The 22,034-nt window shown below is 47.3% G+C and overlaps 1 protein-coding gene across 1 annotated transcript in view; it reads right to left on the reverse strand.

Annotated features, from left to right (window-relative positions):
* LOC135009229 (thiol S-methyltransferase TMT1A-like) overlaps positions 1-19,123 on the reverse strand; it is a 76,773-nt gene extending 57,650 nt beyond the window's left edge. The window contains exon 1 of the mRNA XM_063952257.1: positions 18,177-19,123. Coding sequence (XP_063808327.1) covers positions 18,177-18,677 — 501 coding nt within the window. The 5' untranslated portion in view covers positions 18,678-19,123. The remainder of the gene's footprint in view (positions 1-18,176) is intronic.
* Between the last annotated feature and the right edge of the window lie 2,911 nt (positions 19,124-22,034).

Below are 22,034 nucleotides of genomic sequence, written 5' to 3' on the forward strand. Positions count from 1 at the left end.
TAAGTTACGCTGGGAGATATCCCCTAGGGTGGATAAGGCGCTCACACGTTTGTCAAAAAAGGTGGCACTGCCGTCTTAGGACACGGCCACTTTGAAGGTACCTGCTGATAAAAAGCAGGAGGCTATCCTGAAGTCTGTATTTACACACTCAGGTACTAGACTGAGACCTGCAGATAGTGCTGCTGCAGCGTGGTCTGTAACCCTGTCAAACAGGGATACTATTTTGCGAACATAAGACGTCGTCTTATATATGAGGGATGCACAGAGGGATATTTTGCCGGCTGGCATCCAGAATTAATGCAATGTCCATTCTGTCAGGAGGGTATTAGAGACCTGACACTGGACAGGTGATGCTGACTTTAAAAAGGCACATAGAGCCTTATAAGGGTGAGGAATTGTTTGGGGATGGTCTCTGGGACCTCGTATCCACAGCAACAGCTGGGAAGAAAATTTTTTACCTCAGGTTTCCTCACAGCCTAAGAAAGCACTGTATTATCAGGTACAGTCCTTTCGGCTTCAGAAAAGCAAGCGGGTCAAAGGCGCTTCCTTTCTGCACAGAGACGAGGGAAGAGGGAAAAAGCTGCACCAGTCAGCCAGTTCCCAGAATCAAAATTCTTCCCCCGCTTCCTCTGAGTCCACCGCATGACGCGGGGGCTCCACAGGCGTAGCCAGGTACGGTGGGGGGCCGCCTCAAAAATTTCAGCGATCAGTGGGCTCGCTCACAGGTGGATCCCTGGATCCTTCAAGTAGTATCTCAGGGGTACAAGCTGGAATTCGAGGCGTCTCCCCCCCGCCGTTTCCTCAAATCTGCCTTGCCGACAACTCCCTCAGGCAGGGAGGCTGTGCTAGAGGCAATTCACAAGCTGTATTCCCAGCAGGTGATAGTCAAGGTGCCCCTACTTCAACAAGGACGGGGTTACTATTCCACACTGTTTGTGGTACCGAAACCGGACGGTTCGGTGAGACCCATTTTAAATTTGAAATCCTTGAACACATACATAAAAAAATTCAAGTTCAAGATGGAATCGCTCAGGGCGGTTATTGCAAGCCTGGAGGAGGGGGATTACATGGTATCCCTGGACATCAAGGATGCTTACCTACATGTCCCTATTTACCTTCCTCACCAGGAGTACCTCAGATTGTGGTACAGGATTGCCATTACCAATTCCAAACACTGCCGTTTGGACTGTCCACGGCACCGAGGGTCTTTACCAAGGTAATGGCAGAAATGATGATACTCCTTCGAAAAAAGGGAGTTTTAATTATCCTGTACTTGGACGATCTCCTTATAAAGGCGAGGTCCAAGGAGCAGTTGTTGGTCGAAGTAGCACTATATCGGGAAGTGCTACAACAGCACGGATGAATTCTATACATTCCAAAGTCACAGCTGGTTCCTACCATATGCCTACTGTTCCTGGGGATGGTTCTGGACACAGAACAGGAAAAAGTGTTTCTCCCGCAGGAGAAAGCCAAGGAGCTGTCATCTCTAGTCAGAGACCTCCTGAAACCAAAACAGGTATCGGTGCATCACTGCACACGAGTCCTGGGAAAAATGGTAGCTTCTTACTAAGCAAAATTCCATTCGGCAGGTTCCATGCAAGAACCTTTCAGTGGGACCTCTTGGACAAGTGGTCGGGATCGCATCTTCAGATGCATCGGCTGATAACCCTGTCTCCAAGGACCAGGGTATCTCTACTGTGGTGGCTGCAGAGTGCTCATCTTCAAGAGGGCCGCAGATTCGGCATACAGGACTGGGTCCTGGTAACCACGGATGCCAGCCTTCGAGGCTGGGGGGCAGTCACACAGGGAAGAAATTTCCAAGGACTTTGGTCAAGTCAGGAGTCGTCCCTACACATAAATATTCTGGAACTGAGGGCCATTTACAATGCCCTAAGTCTGGCAAGGCATCTGCTTCAAAACCAGCCGGTACTGATCCAATCGGACAACATCACGGCAGTCGCCCTTGTAAACCGACAGGGCGGCACAAGAAGCAGGATGGCGATGGCAGAAGCCACAAGGATTCTCCGATGGGCGGAGAATCACGTCTTAGCACTGTCAGCAGTGTTCATTCCGGGAGTGGACAACTGGGAAGCAGACTTCCTCAGCAGACACGACCTACACCCGGGAGAGTGGGGACTTCATCCAGAAGTCTTCCAACTGTTGGTAAACCGTTGGGAAAGGCCACAGGTGGACATGATGGCGTCCCGCCTAAACAAAAAACTAGATATTGCGCCAGGTCAAGGGACCCTCAGGCAATAGCTGTGGACGCTCTAGTGACACCGTGGGTGTACCAGTCGGTTTATGTATTCCCTCCTCTGCCTCTCATACCAAAGGTACTGAGAATAATAAGAAAACGAGGAGTAAGAACGATACTCGTGGTTCCGGATGGGCCAAGAAGAGCTTGGTACCAAGAACTTCAAGAAATGATATCAGAGGACCCATGGCCTCTACCGCTCAGACAGGATCTGCTACAGCAGGGGCCCTGTCTGTTCCAAGACTTACCGCGGCTGCGTTTGACGGCATGGCGGTTGAATTCCGGATCCTAAAGGAAAAAGGCATTCCGGAGGAAGTCATTCCTACGCTGATAAAAGCCAGGAAAGAAGTAACCGCAAACCATTATCACCGTATTTGGCGAAAATATGTTGCGTAGTGTGAGGCCAGGAAGGCCCCAACAGAGGAATTTCAGCTGGGTCGTTTTCTGCACTTCCTACAGTCAGGAGTGACTATGGGCCTAAACTTGGGTTCCATTAAGGTCCAGATTTCGGCTCTGTCGATTTTCTTCCAGAAAGAACTGGCTTCACTGCCTGGAGTTCAGACATTTGTAAAGGGAGTGCTACATATTCAGCCCCCTTTTGTGCCTCCTGTGGCACCTTGGGATCTCAACGTGGTGTTGAGTTTCCTAAAATCACATTGGTTTGAGCCACTTAAAACTGTGGATTTGAAATATCTCACGTGGAAAGTGGTCATGTTATTGGCCTTGGCTTCGGCCAGGCGTGTGTCAGAATTGGCGGCTTTGTCATGTAAAAGCCCTTATCTGATTTTCCATATGGATGGGGCAGAATTGAGGACTCGTCCCCAGTTTCTCCCTAAGGTGGTATCAGCTTTTCACTTAAACCAACCTATTGTAGTGCCTGCGGCTACTAGGGACTTGGAAGATTCCAAGTTACTGGACGTAGTCAGGGCCTTAAAAATGTATATTTCCAGGACGGCTGGAGTCAGGAAAACTGACTCGCTTTTTATCCTGTAGGCACCCAACAAAATAGGTGCTCCTGCTTCTAAGCAGACTATTGCTCGCTGAATTTGTAGCACAATTCAGCTGGAGCATTCTGCGGCTGGATTGCCGCATCCTAAATCAGTAAAAGCCCATTCCACGAGGAAAGTGGGCTCATCTTGGGCGGCTGTCCGAGGGGTCTCGGCTTTACAACTTTGCCGAGCTGCAACTTGGTCAGGGGCAAACACGTTTGCTAAATTCTACAAATTTGATACCCTGGCTGAGGAGGACCTTGAGTTCTCTCATTCGGTGCTGCAGAGTCATCCGCACTCTCCCGCCCGTTTGGGAGCTTTGGTATAATCCCCATGGTCCTTATGGAGTTCCCAGCATCCACTAGGACGTCAGAGAAAATAAGATTTTACTCACCGGTAAATCTATTTCTCGTAGTCCGTAGTGGATGCTGGGCGCCCATCCCAAGTGCGGATTGTCTGCAATACTTGTATGTAGTTATTGCCTAACTAAGGGTTATTGTTGAGCCATCTGTTGAGAGGCTCAGTTATATTTCATACTGTTAACTGGGTATAGTATCACAAGTTATACGGTGTGATTGGTGTGGCTGGTATGAGTCTTACCCGGGATTCAAAATCCTTCCTTATTGTGTCAGCTCTTCCGGGCACAGTACCCTAACTGAGGCTTGGAGGAGGGTCATAGTGGGAGGAGCCAGTGCACACCAGGTAGTCTAAAAGCTTTCTTTTAGTTGTGCCCAGTCTCCTGCGGAGCCGCTATTCCCCATGGTCCTTACGGAGTTCCCAGCATCCACTACGGACTACGAGAAATAGATTTACCGGTGAGTAAAATCTTATTTTCAGAGGGCTTTTCAGGGCTGCCCAGTGCAGCCCTCCTGTTAGGTGACAGCTCGAAACTGAGCTCTCAGTGCCTGGAAGCGGTGTTATAGAGGAGGCCCCACTGCATCCTGGGACAGCTAAAGCTTTAGCCTGTTGGTGCCTCTGGATCAAGATCCACTCTACACCCAGATGTTTTCCCTGTGGAAACCAATGTAGAAACCTGCTGCAGAAAAAATAATAATATCGCTCACATCACTATCCTCTACAGCAAACGAAAAGCTCTGATGGAATACCTCTTATATCTGCATATCGCAAGTCTAGGCTTAATAGAGTACTTTGAAAATAATGCTGGTTGTGCGTGTTTGACAGTTTTTTTAAAAACGTTACATAGCCATAATTTGGAAACGGCATAAGATATTTAAATAAAATTTTGTATTTTTCTTAGACTACATATATAACTTTCCATAAACCAAAATTTGAACAAAATCTGAGCTGGTGAGGATTTTTTTATAACAAAAACTGTTTATTTGACACGGAATGACGCCTGTAAGGGCTGGATTTCTCTTTTGAAATCCATACCTGGGCAGTACGGATGGTGTAATGGTTAGCATACCTGCCTCACAACACTGTGGTCATGGGTTCGATTCTCACCATGGCCCAGTGTGGAGTTTGTATATTCTCCCCGTAGTTGCGTGGGTTTCCTCCGGGTACTCCAGTTTCCTCCCACAATCCAAAAATATACTGGTAAGTTAATTGGATCCCCGCAAAACTAACCCTAGCGTGTACATGTGGTAGGGAATATAGACTGTAAGCTCCACTCGGGCAGGGACTGATGTGAATGGCCATATATTCTCTGTAAAAGCGCTGCGGAATATGTGTGCACTATATAAATAACTGGTAATATTATTATTATTATTATTATTATTATTATTAATACCTGCAGTGGGCTAAAGAAAGCTTTAGTTGCCACGGTCAATTGTTTTTTCCATGGCCGCCACTAGATGGCGCCCGACAGCAGCAATTCAATTGTTCTGCCGTTTGGGCACCCAGAAGCTGCGGAGGACACATTTTTCTTGCAGCCTCCTGAGGTGTGAGAAAAAATGCGTGCAAACTCGGCACTTTGAGCATTCAAACGGGACTTTGGACACCCAAAGCAGGAGTTTTAAACTGATTTAGCAGTTTTATGTTGCTAAACCCGATCTGTTTGGGCACGACACGCGTAATGTGCATGGGTGCTCAAACAAATTATTTGGGCATCTAAAAAGTCCCATTTACATGGGATTTTTAGACCCCCAACACTATTTAATCGGCCCATAGACGTCCATTTACTCTAACTCCCAGCTTCAGCCGTAGTTTAGCGTAAATGGACATATTTTATTATACTGCTAGTAGACTGGAGTTAAGGAGTGGCTAACCTTGTTAAAATACCAGAGAATAAGATAAGCAAGTCTATATTTATTCATGCCTTCAACATTAAGATTTGCAAGACTCATTCGGGTTAATGCAGAATTGCCATCACACCTGCAGTGCATGAATAGAAATACATTTGCATATTCGCCCTTATGCAAAGCATGTACATATATGCGGTCACACCTCCCCTATATATCTGCTTGTGGAAGTAGCCATCATCATTTACACTATCCCCTTAACTGGTGCACGATATCCAGCCAAAATCAAATAGCTCTCTGTATATGCACAATTTTGCATAGCCCAGAATTCCGCCTACATGCCAATGATGCGCCTTCACCAGGGCCGGCCCGACCATTATGCCGAGTATGCGGACACTGAGGAGCACCGCTGTGCTGCAGTCCGACATGAAACATTGTGGAGCTTTAGTCAGTGAAGGGATGCAGTGTGCAGTGTTATTGGCGACTTGTGCATACATTATTGTACAATGCAGCACTCCTCTAGGAGGAGAGATAGTGGGTGGACGTAGCTGGAGCTCCTGGACCAATGGGAACGGGAGGATCTTTACTTGTCGGGCACCTGTAAATGGGACATAGTTGTCAACACTCGCTCATTTTGCGGGAGCCTCCACACTGCCCCATGAAGATAACCAACCCCCATCATTCCCTAATGCCTAATGCCCCATCAGGGGGTGGGGGGTGGGGCGGCAGGGGCGTAAATAGAAGCCGGGAGGGAAAGGAAGCGGGAGAGGGTGTTCAAGACTGCAGGAAGTTGTTACACTTTTCAACTATATGTACCAGCGGCCTGACATTCCCAAGGGGGTCCTCACCAGTGACAGCCTCTACCCAGGGTCGGACTGGCCCACAGGGGAACTGTGGGAAACCACCTGTGGGCCTTCCTACTCCTCTAGGGCTCAAGTTTCAGACTATCCTAGTGCACTGGATTTAAGCATTATACATATGTTACATTATACTTCACAATAATTTGGTTTATTATATATTTTTCAAGGGGCACGGAACATGTAATGGTTAGCCAAACTTCTTTGGTGGCTGGCCACGCCCCCACTGGAACCTGGCTACACCTTTAAGCATGGGCCCCTACAACAGCATCCCCTGTTGGGCCCTTCATGCCCCAGTCCGACACTGCCTCTACCCCCGGGTGCCAGAGCATCTTGCAGCCTCGCTCCCTTCCAGCACACAAGCACCTTCAGAACTGGACCCAGACAGACCCCACCGCTGCTACTGAAACAGAGAGGAAAAAGTGACAGGGGTTGGGCTGGGGTATAAGCAGGGCCGGACTTCCCATCTGGCAACTGGCAGAAGGGCCGATGGGCTGGTCCTGTCACACAGAGAGCTGGGAAGGCCGTGTGCAGTGCAGCCTCCGGCTCTCTGGTCTGGCCGCTCACCTGCCTCCCCTCCCGTCTCCATAGAAATGGAGGCATGCTGCGAGTCCACGCCCCCCTGACTGGCGGCACCGCCCATCTCCATGGAAATGGGGGCGCACATTGGGTCCACGCTCCCTGACTCGCGGCACCCCCCCCCCCCCCCCCCCATCTTTAGTGCCCACATGCAGCGTCCTTGGCATGTGAGCACACTGCACGCACAAGCCAGGGCCAATTTAGGCCCCCTGTCCATCCCTTGGTATAGGTGTGTGGCAGGGCTGGGGTACAGATGACTGTGGGAGGTTGCTAGGTGCAGAGTTGGGGTATGGGTGTGTGACCGAGGGCGGTGGCTGGATGCAGGGCTGCGGTATATTGTGTGAGGGAGGTTGCTGGGTGCAGGCAGGGCCGGATTAAGCCTTGGGAGCCCAGGGCACTTAAGACAGGGGGCCCCAGTGGAAGGTGGGGGATGTATATTAGATTGTGCATACCACCCAACATGTCCCATTTCAGGAGGGACTTAATATATGATTGATGTCACCTGTGTTGAACTATTTAATTGATAAGAAAGCTGTTTCAACACGTGTTTGCAATCATAGCATTTTATCCCTCCTGGAATGGGTCATGGTGAGAGGTATAGATTGTGTATATTAAATTTAAACCAATGGTGTATATTAGTTTTAAAACTAATAGTTTAATAATGCTTGTATACTGTTTATACAGTAGATACAATTTTCTTATAGTGGAATAAAGACAACTTAAACAACCTTAAAATACACATAAAAAAATAAAATAATTTATCTTGTCACATGCAAGAATAGCAGCAGCCTCTGTACTACTTACACACTGGGACATGACTCAGGAGGAATCCCTGTATGTGTCTATCTCTAGACCCAAATGGTTTAGTTGCATAAAAGTTTACACAGGACTCAGACACCCAGGCAGGGAGAAGGAGAAGCTGGGAACCCTGGGTCACTTACAGTTCTCTCCACCCTCCTATCTCTCCTCTGGTCAGAAAACTCGGGAGCTCATGAAACATGAAATTCCTGTGTCTCTACCTGCACTGCATACTGTCCTGCTCACATTCTGGCTCTAACATTAAGAGGGAAAGCAAGTGATATCAGTGTGCTTTGGCCGGAAGGCCCCTGACACAGGGGGGCCCAGGGTACAGTATGCCCTGCATTCCCCCGTCAATCTGGCTATGGGTGCATGGCTGGGATTTGGGTGTGTGAGGGAGGTTGCTGGGTGCAGGGCTGGGGTATGGGTATGTAAGAGAAGTTACTGGGTGCAGGGCTGTGTAGGTGTGGATCAATGGCAGGCACAGAGGGTAAGGGGGAAAGCTGGTTAGGTCACCCCCACCCCCTTATTCCCAAGCCCGGCGCTACCCGATCAGCAAACTGATGCGGAGCCGGCAGGCACCGGGCTGGAGAGGCGCTCACCCTGCTCTGCATCCCTGCTGCTACTGCAGCGCCTGTCTGTCACACTGTGCGACAGGCACCAGTGCCCACAGCTTCAATCCTCCAGACCTCCTCCCCGACTTGACAGCAGCAGTGTTTGTCGGAGAAGGGGGTGGAGCTTTATGGATATGAGGGGGCGGAGCTACACAGAACAGGCTGCCTGAGAGGGACAGGACAGAATGAAGTACTTTCTCTGCTGCTAGTGAGGTACTTTAAGCGGGAAAGGTGGAAAACAGGGTGTGTGTGTGTGTGTGTGTGTGACTGTGTTTGTGCAGTATGTGTGTGTATGTTTGTGTTTGGGGGGGTGAGGGGGAGAAAGTAGTGTTAGAAAAACAAAGCAGCCAGCAGAGGAGAGGGAGGTGTTAAGGTGCATACACACTGGGGGGGGGGGGGGGGGGGGGTGAACCACTTTCCACAGTAGGAGACTGTGGAAAGTGCTTCACTCGGCTGTACAAACAGTCAGACGGACGGCGGCGGCTAGCGATTATGCGAGAGCTCAAAATCGCCCAGTGTGTATGAGCCTTTAAACAGAGCCTTCCCACTCTATCTCTCTGGTGCCCTCTTTGGAGGGGGGGTCCTGGAGCTTATTAACATCCCTGTCTGGGGTCTGAGGACAAAATCCATGGCTGCCAGTCCTCATTTCCCTGCTCCGGGCAGAGAATGCAGCACTTGCTGCTGCTGGATGCAGGGGGGGTTTACACTTGTACTGTATGTAGCCTCCTTCATATTTGATACCATCCTGCTATAGACAATGCGGAATATTTACTAATTACTGGCGGGCAGGATGCCAGCTGTCAAGATCCCAGCAGTGACATTCCGCCCGCCAGAATGCCGGCAACGGGGCGGGGGTGAGCGTTACAAGTCCCTTTGCAGACTTGCTGCGCTCGCCACACTATGGGCTCAGTGACTCATGGCACTCGCCACAGATTCTCACTCTATGGGTGTCATGGATAACCCCTGTGCGCCGGTATTCCAGCAGTCTGCATTGTCAGCTTTTGGGATTCCGACATCGGTATCCTGACCGCCAGGATCACGACAGCCGGCAAATTGATTGCATCCCAACAATGACTGTGCCCACTCACTGGGGTCAATGGGGCTGAGAGAGGCCCCAGTAGGTCACCTAATTAATGAGATCCAAGCTAGTAATACAGTACAATTAGTGGGATGGGTATGTGTGACCGACGGTCAGGAGACCGCCGGTCACAATACCGACGCTGGGATCCCCGGCTGTTAAATGGCTGGCGTGGGGGGGTGGGGGTGGGAAGAGGCAAGTGCAACGAAGCCCCTCGCCACAGGTTCTATTCCCACTCTATGGGTGTCGTGTGGGTGTCCCACTCTATGGGTGACCCACGAGTTGGAATTGTCCCTGTCGGTCGGCATGCCGACCAGCGGGATATTCAAGGTTCGGGATCCCGGAGTCGGTATTGTGAGGTGACAGCCGGTCACATAACCCCTTCCCCTGTTAGTTTCATTGGGGGATTTGTTGTGAATCAAGGAGGGAACCCTGGGTCAGACAGCCCTGCCCTACCTGTACATCTGGGGGTACAAAGAGAAGGCACCATCCTGCTCTAAAGTCTGCTCCATGTAGTCAGAGGGTGATAAAAGAACTGGCCACACCCAGGCTATGCCTGTTCTTTACCACCCTGGTTACCTCTGTAGTTATACTACCTGGCCCTCCTCAGCCTGCCCAGCCACAGCGCTTCCTAGTAACCCTGTCCCTGGTCACCCCATTCAGTGGGATGTGGTTAAGATGCCCCCTGTAGGGATCCCAGCTATGACTGCCAGGATCCCTACAGGGGACAGGGGACACCCTTCAGAATCCCAACACTGGAACTTCGAAAGGGACAGAAGACCCATGCCTGAATCTCGACAGGCGGCATCCAAGCCGTAAGTATACATGCCAGGTTAAGTTTAGGGTCAGAGGAGGGGTTTAGGTACCAGACAGGGGGGTTAGGGTTAGGCTGCAGGGGGGGAGAGGGATAGGTTAGGCACCCCCGGGGAGGGAGATTTAGGTTTAGGCAGCAAGGATGAAGAGTTAGGGTTAGGCACTAAGGGGAGACGTTTCCTATATCCAAAAAAAGTCTTTAATACAATGGATGTCACAACACGATTAAAAAACTTGATTAAAAGGTTGGTTATTTTTATGGATTTTTCACCACTTGGTGGATACGTTTTTTTTATTGTGTTTTGACATCCATTATATTAAAGACTTTTTTTGGATATGTGAAAATCGTTTTATTATGAGATTGTATACCTTTGCCTATACCACGAAACAGTAACATCCTAGTCTCTGGAGGATATTGAAAGAAACCGAGATAGGAGTGAACATCCATTACTTTTTGTGAGTTGGGGTACGCATTCTGATGGTTGATTATATTTAAAGATACCTTGATGGGAATTGAGCCCTCCACTATTGTGTGAGTGTTTGGTACGCAAATTCAATCCCATCAATTAAGATTTCATTAAGATTGGAAAATCCTGTGGGATATGAGGAGTTCTCTGATCCATTAAAAGATACCTTTATGAGATTATACTTACCTGATTTATTGTGAGTGGGGTACACACCCTTATTTGAGCCTAGATCTGGAGACGTACTCACCTGTAGTAATTGTTATACACACACCGATGTGAAAGTTTTCTCGTCCTTTAAAGATACCTTTATATGATTATACTTACCTGATACAGTGTGAGTGGGGTACGCTCCGCTTTTATGTGCTCAGTGTTGAAAGAATTTTTGTTATAACTGGACTACACATTGTGTTATGTTTTCTGTTCCCCTTCTATGAGCTTCGGTTAACTTTCTCCATCAAGATCATTAAGATCCCAAGCCTACTGAATCTCCCATTGAAACTATTGTGGAAGAGAATTGCTCGGTGTTGCCACTGAGTCTGCCTTTTGTGAAACAGTATGTGTGCAGGGAACTTCTTTAACTGGGTGTACTACGGTATGCCAGTGCTTGGGAACCCGGAGCCCAGCATACCGGCGCTGGGATCCTGACCGCCGGTATACCGGCAGCGGGGCGAGCACAAAAGAACCCCTTGCGGGCACGGTGGCGTGCGTAATTCTCCCTCCAGGGGTGTCGTGGTCACCCCAAGAGGGAAAATAGTTGTCGGTATGCCGGCTGTCGGAATGCTGAGCACTGGGATACAGACAGCCGGCATATCAAATGCCACACCTTTAACTAACAGAGTGTGAGGTATAGCAATACAGGTACTGGATGTTTCCCAGTGAGCCCTGTAACACATACACAACTACTCACACTGAGGCCCACACACACACAGTGACACTCACACACTGACACTCATACTCAGGCAGAGGCGCGCGCACACACACACACACACACTCATACTGAGACAACCACACACACACTGACATTCTTAACCGAGGTAAAGGCACACGTACACTCATACAGAGACACTCACACTCATACTGAGTCAGAGGCACACACACACTCATACTGAAACACACAGACACTGACACTCATACTGAGTCAGAGGCACACACTGATACTGAGACACGCACTCTCATACTGAGACAAACACTGATACTGAGACACACACACACTGACTCTCATACTGAGGCAGAGGCATACACTTATACTGAGACACAGACACACTGACTCTCATACTGAGGCAGAGGCACACGCACACTCATACTGAGACACACACTGATACTGAGAAACACGCACACACTGACTCTCATACTGAGGCAGAGGCACACGCACACTCATACTGAGACACAGACATACTGACGCTCATACTCATACTGAGACACACACACTCATACTGAGACACACACACTGATACTGAGACACAGACACACTGACTCTCATACTGAGGTAGAGGCACACACACACTCATACTGAGACACACGCAGTGATACTGAGACACACACTCATACTGAGACACAGACACACTGACGCTCATACTGAGGCAGAGGCACACACACACACACACACACACACACACTGATACTGAGACACACTGATACTGACATACACACACTCATACTGAGACACAGACACACTGACTCTCATACTGAGTCAGAGGCACACGCACACTCATACTGAGACACACACACACTCATACTGAGACACATGCACACACACACACACACATACTGAGACACACACACTGATGCTCATACTGAGGAGGCACACACACACACTTATACGAGACACACTGATAATTAGACACACGCACACACTTATACTGAGACACACACACTGATACTGAGACACAGACACACTGACACACATACTGAGAAACACACTGATATTTAGACACACACACACTCATACTGAGACACACACCTACACACACTGACGCTCATACTGAGGCAGAGGCACAAACACACTCATACTGAGACACACACTGATACTGACACATACACACTCATACTGAGAAACACAATGATATTAAGACACACATTCATACTGAGACACAGACACACTGACAAACATACTGAGGCAGAGGCACATGCACACTCATACTGAGACACACACTGATATTTAGACATGCACACACTCATACTGAGACACACGCGCACACTGATATTGAGACACAAACACACTGACACTCATATTGAGGCAGAGGCACACACATTCATACTGAGACATACATTGATACTGAGACAGACACACTGACACTCATATTGAGGCAGGTACACAAACATACTGAGACACACACACACATACTGAGACACACACACACACACACTGATGCTCATACTGAGGCAGAGGCACACACACACTCATACTGACACACACTGATACTGACATACACACGCATACTGAGACCCAGACACACTGATGCTCATACTGAGGCAGAGACACACACACAGTCATACTGAGACACACACTGATACTGAGACACAGACACACTGATGCTCATACTGAGGCAGAGGCACACGCACACTCATACTGAGACACACACGGATACTGAGATACACACACACACACTGATGCTCATACTGAGGCAGAGGCACACTCATACTGAGAGACACACACTCCTAATGAGAAACACACTCATACTGAGACACACTGATAATTAGACACACGCACACACTCATACTGAGACACACACACACACACACACACACACACACACACTGAGAAACACACTGATATTTAGACACACACACACACACACACACACACACTGACGCTCATACTGAGGCAGAGGCACAAACACACTGATAATTAGACACACGCAAACACTGATACTGAGACACAGAAACACTGACTCTCATACTGAGGCAGAGGCACAAACACACTCATACTGAGACACACACATTCTGAGAAACACACTGATATTTAGACACACACACTCATACTGAGACATACACACACACACACACACACACACTCATACTGAGGCACACACACTCATACTGAGACACCCACTGATATTTAGACATGCACACACTCATACTGAGACACACGCGCACACACTGATACTGAGACACAGACACACTGACACTCATATTGAGGCAGAGGCACACACAGTCATACTGAGACACTGACACTCATATTGAGGCAGAGGCACACACACACATACCGAGAAACACACTGATATTTAGACACATTCATACTGAGACACACACACACACTGAAACACAGACACACTGACACTCATACTGAGGCAGAGGCACATGCACACTCATACTGAGACACACACACACTGACGCTCATACTGAGGCAGAGGCACAAACACTCATACTGAGACACACACTGATACTGACACACACACATACTGAGAAACACACTGATATTTAGACACACATTCATACTGAGACAGACACACTGACACTCATGCAATAAAAAAAGATACGTGGAATACCGCTTAACCAGCGCCTTACTACAATATGACAGTATGTTTTTTCAATATGTAGAATCCATACACCTCCTTCCGGTTTTCCTGTGTATGAAGAGGCTCTCAGACCTCAGACACGTTATTGGTGCCGGAAAGAGAAATAGTGGGCAAAATAGTATAATACTGTTTAAAAATTTATTGACATACAAAACATGTATTAAAACAGATTTCCAACACAGTATCACACAATTAAGGTGGAGACTTAAATAGATTGAAACTTTGAGATGACCTTGAGAAAGACCCGGGGAGGGTCGCAACGCGTGGGTGCTCTTTTTTCTGAACTGACCCCAGACGTGGACGATGAGGAGGACAGACTGACCCGACCTTTGAAAGAATCCTGTGATTGAGGAATCCCGGAGCTGCAGCCTGGCGATTTACTCTGCTCAGACTCACGTCTATCACGATCTTATGAGCCCGTTTTCTTCAAAGATCCGGTAATTAGCCAATACTTCCACCGACACTGAGGGTGTCAGTTGCAGCATTTTAAGTCTCCACCTTAATTGTGTGATACTGTGTTGGAAATCTGTTTTAATACATGTTTTGTATGTCATTACATTTTTAAACAGTATTATACTTTTTTGCCCACTATTTCTCTTTCCGGTACTAATAACGTGTCTGAGGTCTGAGAGCCTCTTCATACACAGGAAAACCGGAAGGAGGTGTATGGATTCTACAGATTGAAAAAACATACTGTCATATTGTAGTAAGGCGCTGGTTAAGCGGTATTCCACATATCTTTTTTATTGCATGCTTCACGTGGGAGGTGGGAAAAGCCTCTTGTTGGTATACTGCACTACTAGCTGCCTTGTGCGCACTGTTGGGTACTTCATTTTTCTTGCTAACACTGACACTCATACTGAGGCAGAGGCACATGCACACTCATACTGAGACACACACTATTTAGACATGCACACACTCATACTGAGACACGCACACATTCTGAGAAACACACTGATATTTAGACACACACACACACACACACACACTGAGGCAGAGGCACATGCGCACATACTGAGACACAATGATATTTAAACATGCACACACTCATACTGAGACACACGCGCACACAATCATACTGAGACACACGCACTCATACTGAGACAGACACACTGACACTCATATTGAGGCAGAGGCACACACACATACTGACACACACACTCATACTGAGACACACACACACACATACTGAGACCCAGACACACTGATACTCATACTGAGGCAGAGGCACACACACTTATACTGAGACACACACAAACTGATACTGAGACACAGACACAGTGATGCTCATACTGAGGCACACGCACACTCATACTGAGACACACACACTCATACTGAGACACACACTGATATTTAGACATGCACACACTCATACTGAGACACAAACACTCATATTGAGGCAGAGGCACACACAGACACACTGCCACTCATATTGAGGCAGAGGCACACACACATACTGAGACACACACACTCATACTGACACACTCTGATACTGACACACACACACACACTCATACTGAGACACACACACTGATACTGAGACACAGACACACTGATGCTCATACTGAGGCAGAGGCACACTCACAGTCATACTGAGACACAAACACTCATAATGAGAGACACGCACACACATACTGAGACACACACACACTGATACACAGACACACTGACTCTCATACTGAGGCAGAGGCACACGCACTGATACACAGACACACTGACTCTCATACGGAGGCAGAGGCACACACACACTCATACTGAGACACACACTGATACTGACGCTCATACTGAGGCAGAGGCACAAACACACTTGTACTGAGACACAAAGTCATACTGAGAAACACACGGATATTTAGGCACACACACATTCATACTGAGATACACACACTCATACTGAGAGACACACACACTCATACTGAGACACACACACACACACTCATACGGAGACACACATATTGAGGCAGAGGCACACACACACTCATACTGAGACCCAGACACACTGATGCTCATACTGAGGCAGAGGCACACACACATACTGAGACACACACTGATACTGAGACACACACACTACCACAGTAGTTATCTCCAGCTTAAAATCACAGGAGCCAGTCTGTGAAAGAGCAGACAGCAGAGATCGGGGGCGTGGCCTAATCACGGAGGTGTGACCACACCCCTTTAAAAAAAGCCCTATCAAGCAGCAGGCTATGGAGCCGGCCCGGCAGAGCGGGGACACAGGACTGGCCGAGGGGGAAACCAACTCTCTGCTCCCACTTTATGACAATTGTCAGATGTCAATATATGTGATGTATTGTTCATTCTAGCACTCTGCACCTTTCACAACCATGCAGTTCCTCTTTCCTGCACTGAGATACAGACCAGAGTGTGCTAGAAGTACCAAACAGTGGTTGCAGTGTTATCAGAGCCGACAACCCTGTAATTTTTTTTGAAAAAAAAAATCATACTCACCTCTCCGATGCCCTCCGGTGGTCTCCTGGGCTCCCCTCCATCTTCCCACTGGGGAGGTGGCTTCTGGGAGTCCTGGGGGCTGCTGGGAGGCTCCAGGGCAGCAGTGAGGCGCAAGGGTTGCTGGAAGATGTAGTTCTCCCATCAGCCGGCTGCGAGGCGGGATTACACAGCAGGGGATGTTCACACACTTCCACACACTTGCAAACTCTCACACAGACACTTCTCACATACATACTCACAGCTGCTGCAGAGGATCGGCTCCCGACTCTGGATGAAGAAGACACCGCTTCGGAAGGTGAGTAATTACTGACTAAATAAGCTAATTTGAAACTTCCAATTAGCTTGATTAGGGTGCCGCCAGGGTCCCAGAACAAGTCCCACTGATTTTTCCTAAAATTAACGATTTTAGGAAAAATCTGACCTGCTCTGGAGATGCGAGAAAAAGGACGCAGTGATTTCTATAGAAATCAATTTTCTGAGTTTCAATTTAATACCAAAATGCTGCAGGGTTTTGCGGGAAAAACCCAGCAGCGCAGGGTTCCCCCCCCCCCCGAATCCCACCAGCAATTAAATTCCTCTATAATGTTCAACACATCTTCTTATTAATCCTTTTTTTTTTGGATCATTGGCACAAAAAAAGTTTTCATTAAATGAGCTATTTGAATTGCAAACTGATTAAACGTTACAAACTAAAGCTAACTATGAATCATATTTCAACATTGGATAGGATGCATAAATAAAATAAAAGCAAAATGTGCATATTAATACTACAGGCGCAGATTGATATTTTCTGCTCTGTGGACACTTTTTCTGTGCCAACCCACCTGCTGCCATTGACCTTCATGCCATCTATCAGCAGAATTAAATAATTCTGACCAATGATACGAATAGATCGGCTCAAGTTCAGAACATGATGCCCCCTTCCCCCAGGTTAGTATTACTAAACTGTTTGAGGTCAGTGAACTTGTTTAGAATATTGAAGTAAACTAATTTAACAAAAACTTCTACAAATTGCTAATGTAACACTTAATATTCAGGACCGGTTTACTGATGATCTAAAGCAGTTAACTAACCTCAGGGGGGTTAGGATTGAATTGCCGGCGGTCGAAACTAACCCTCACTTGCAGCAGCCTGACCCTAACCCCACCCCTCACCTCACCTGTCAGACGGGCCGGTACACGGGATCCCGGTGGTCGGGATTCCGGCCCTGGCCTTGTGACCCTATTTGGGATGCTGGTATCCGCATTCCAGCATCGGTATTTCAACTGCCGGGATCCCGACCGGATCCGCCTCAGGGGGCCCCATGTTATGAACTTGAATAGAATAGATCACAGTTATTAGCATGCAACACAAAGAAAAAAAAGTTATGCACAAAGTGAGCAAAGACTTGTCCATGCCACCTTAGGTCTGGGCCCAAATTGTATAAGGTGACTAATGTCCTGGATGTAACACTAAAACACCTGTCCTCCGCTGCATCAAGCACGGGCCCTTTATACATTATATATGTTGTTACACAGCACTTTTTATATAGTTATTTGGACTCACAGGCTTCAGAACCCGACGTATTTCTGCCAGGATCCCTTCAATATTGTCCACAGAGCACAGGACCAAGGTGCAGATTACCACATCCATGGAACCACTTGCGACTTGGGGCATGCTCTCCCCTGGAGCGATCAGAAAATCCTGGAAATGCACATGATCATTCTCAGCCAGGCTCTTACTCAAATACTTCTTGAAGTTAGGGTTGGGATCTACACAGGTGACCGTGCATCCTGAAGGATAAAACTGGAAATTTGCACCGGTGCCGCAGCCAAGCTCCAGGACCTTCAGTTCCCCAGAAGGGCCTTTAAAATCACTCATGTTGCTGAATAGTTGCTTCTTGTGTTCTCTCATGTACTTGTTGTAGGTATTTGTAATCCTGTCCATGAGGAAAGGCATCCACTTCTTAGCCATCGGTTCCCACAGACCCAGCAAGGCCAGGATGTGTATTGGAAAAGCAATAACACAAACACATAGCTGAAAGAATAGTATGTGCAGAGCCATCATCCTCACTTGCAGTTGCAGTAAGCAGCACCTCTGCTCTGCCTGATGGGTCACTCACAGGAGCAGATCTGTCAGCAGAGGGGTGTTCCTGGAGTGTGGGCTGTCCTTCTATTACAGCTCAGCCAGAGAACAAACCCTGTATCCAAGAGACGGACAACTTGTGACAGCGACCTTTATGCTAATTACACACAATATGCTTACAGCAGTCATTTGCAATATAGCATGTAATTAAGAATACTGTGACACAATTTCTGATTAAGCAAATTCAATACAAAGATGCAAACAGCATGCTGCTTTCCTGTACCAGATAAGAACTTTCCTTCTTTCAAATGATTGCCTTCTAGTATTACAGGCTTGATGTTATGATACAAGTGAGCTGAAGGGTGATGCACATGGCAGGGAAATGTAATAGGGAAGCATTACCAGTAACCTACTAGTCTATATTGCTACTGAGAGAACACAGATCCCATCGCCATACCCCTCCCCCTCATTCTAGCAACAGCAACTCCTCATCTTAAAGGGACAATGCAAACATTTATTTTCTATAGCTCACTTTATTTTTTTCAACTAGGATTTTCTGTTAAGATTCTCACAGAGGAAATTTAAAAGGATAAAAAAAATGAAAATACTCATATTTATTTTAACCACATAACTGCTGATTATATATTTTTTCAAAATTACATACAAAAATTTTAATATTTTTATTTAAGTCAAAAACATTTTTAAAAATGCATTCAAATATTTTGGGAGATATCCTATTAGTCCCGGTAAAACATTGGGTGCGAAAAAATAGGATTTTGATAACCTACCGGTAAATCCTTTTCTCCTAGTCCGTAGAGGATGCTGGGGACGACATCAAGACCATGGGGTATAGACGGGATCCGCAGGAGACATGGGCACTCTAAAGACTTTTCATTGGGTGTGAACTGGCTCCTCACTCTATGCCCCTCCTCCAGACCTCAGTTGTAGGAACTGTGCCCAGGGAGACTGACATTTCGAGGAAAGGAATTACTTAACTAGTGGTGAGATATCTACCAACTCACACCCTCAACCATGCCGCACACATGGCATTCAACATAACACACGCCAACAGGCATGAACTAATTGCAGCAACATGCTGAAACCAAGATAACACAACTTGTGTAACTGTAATAACTAAAGTGCAGGTAAAGTACGCACCGGGAAGGGCCCCCAGCATCCTCTACGGACTAGGAGAAAAGGATTTACCGGTAGGATATCAAAATTCTATTTTCTCATACGTCCTAGAGGATGCTGGGGACGACATCAAGACCATGGGGTACACTTGCCTACTTTTGAAAAAGCATTTCAGGGAGATTATGAAAGTTACACCAACAGTATAAACATTGACATGTACTGCTACATTGGAGGGGCGTGTCATAAAAATGACTGACATCCAAATGTACTGTAAATGTGCCCCAAAGTTAGTAAGATCTACTTGTTGAAGAAAAGACACTGTTATTTTGCAGGATTTGTTTGTGTATTGTGTTTTACAAGAGGTTCCATATACTGTAAGTGGCCACGAGAAACCTTATTTAACATGCATGTAGCCATAGGGATCATTGGGGGTAATTCAGACCTGATCGCAGCAGCAAATTTGTGAGCAGTTGGGCAAAACCATGTGCACTGCAGGGGGGGGCAGATATAACATGTGCACAGAGAGTTAGATTTGGGTGGGGTGTGTTCAAACTGAAATCTAAATTGCAGTGTAAAAATAAAGCAGCCAGTATTTACCCTGCACAGAAACAAAATAACCCACCCAAATTTAACGCTCTCTGCAAATGTTATATCTGCCCCACCTGCAGTGCACATGGTTTTACCCAACTGCTAACAAATTTGCTGCTGCGATCAACTCTGGATTGCCCCCATTGTACCTTATAACCAATGCAAGGAAATGGCACCGATGAGCCCATTTGAATGTACAGTATGTATCTCTGATTACTTTTTTCCCCAAAGAATGTAACAGCTGCATAATGGGGATAAGGTGGAATCAGGGAGATTGATGGACTATTCAGGGAGTGAGGGAGATTGCTACTATTTCAGGGAGTCTCCTGCAGAATGAGGGAGGGTAGGCAGCTATGCCATGGGGTCTATACCAAAGCTCTAGTACGGGCAAGAGAGTGCGGATGACCCTGCAGCACCGATTGACCAAACTTTAGGTCCTCATCGGCCAAGGTGTCAAACTTGTAGAATTTTGCAAATGTGTTTGACCCTGACCAAGTAGATGCTCGGCAAAGTTGTAATGCCGAGACCCCCCGGGCAGCCGCCCAGGAGGAGCCCACCTTCCTAGTAGAATGGGCCTTCACCGACATCGGTAACGGCAATCCAGCCATAGAATAAGCTTGCTGAATCGTACCTCTGATCCAGCGCGCAATAGTCTGCTTGGAAGCAGGACACCCAATCTTGTTGGGAGCATACAGGACAAACAAAACCTCTGTTTTCCGTATTCGAGCTGTTCTAGCGACAAAAATATTCAAAGCTCTAACCACATCTAGCGAACGTGTCAGCAGGACCTGGCACCACAATAGGTTGGTTTATGTGGAAAGAGGAAACCACCTTTGGAAGAAAATGTTGACGAGTTCTCAACTCTGCCCTAACTTCATGGAAGATCAGGTATTGGTTTGAGCCTCTATTTCTTGTAGAGGCTCAAACCAACCCGATTAAAGGAACTGGAACACCACATTAAGGTCCCATTGTGCCACTGGAGGCACAAATGGAGGCTGGATGTGCAGAACCCCTTTCACGAACGCCTGAACTTCTGGAAAGGAGGCCAATTGTTTTTGAAAGAAAACTTAGAAGGCCGAAATCTGGATCTTGATTGACCCCAATCTAAGGCCCGCATCCACACCAGCCTGAAGAAAATGGAGAAAACGTCCCAACTCAAACTCTTCCGTAGGAGCCTTCTTGGATTCACACCAAGACACATATTTTCTCCAAATACGGTGGTAATGTTTAGACGTTACTCCTTTCCTGACCTGAATAAGAGTGGGGATGACTTCCTTGGGAATACCCTTTCGGGCTAGGATCCGACACTCAACAGCCATGACGTCAAATGTAGCCGCGGTTTCTTGATACACACACGGCCCCTGCTGTAGTAGGTCCTCTCGAGGAGGAAGAGGCCGAGGATCTTCTACCAAGCCCTCCTTGGCCAGTCTGGGGCAGTGAAGATTGCTCAAACTCTTGTTCTTATTATTATTTTGAGAACTTTTGGAATCAGTGGAAGTGGAGGGAAAACATATACCGACCGAAACACCCACTGGGTCACCAGTGTATCCACTGCCATTGCTTGAGGGTCTCTCGACCTGGAACAATATCTCTGAAGCTTCTTGTTTAGACGAGATG

Source organism: Pseudophryne corroboree, chromosome 2 (assembly GCF_028390025.1).
Source record: "Pseudophryne corroboree isolate aPseCor3 chromosome 2, aPseCor3.hap2, whole genome shotgun sequence".
Classification (NCBI taxonomy): domain Eukaryota; kingdom Metazoa; phylum Chordata; class Amphibia; order Anura; family Myobatrachidae; genus Pseudophryne; species Pseudophryne corroboree.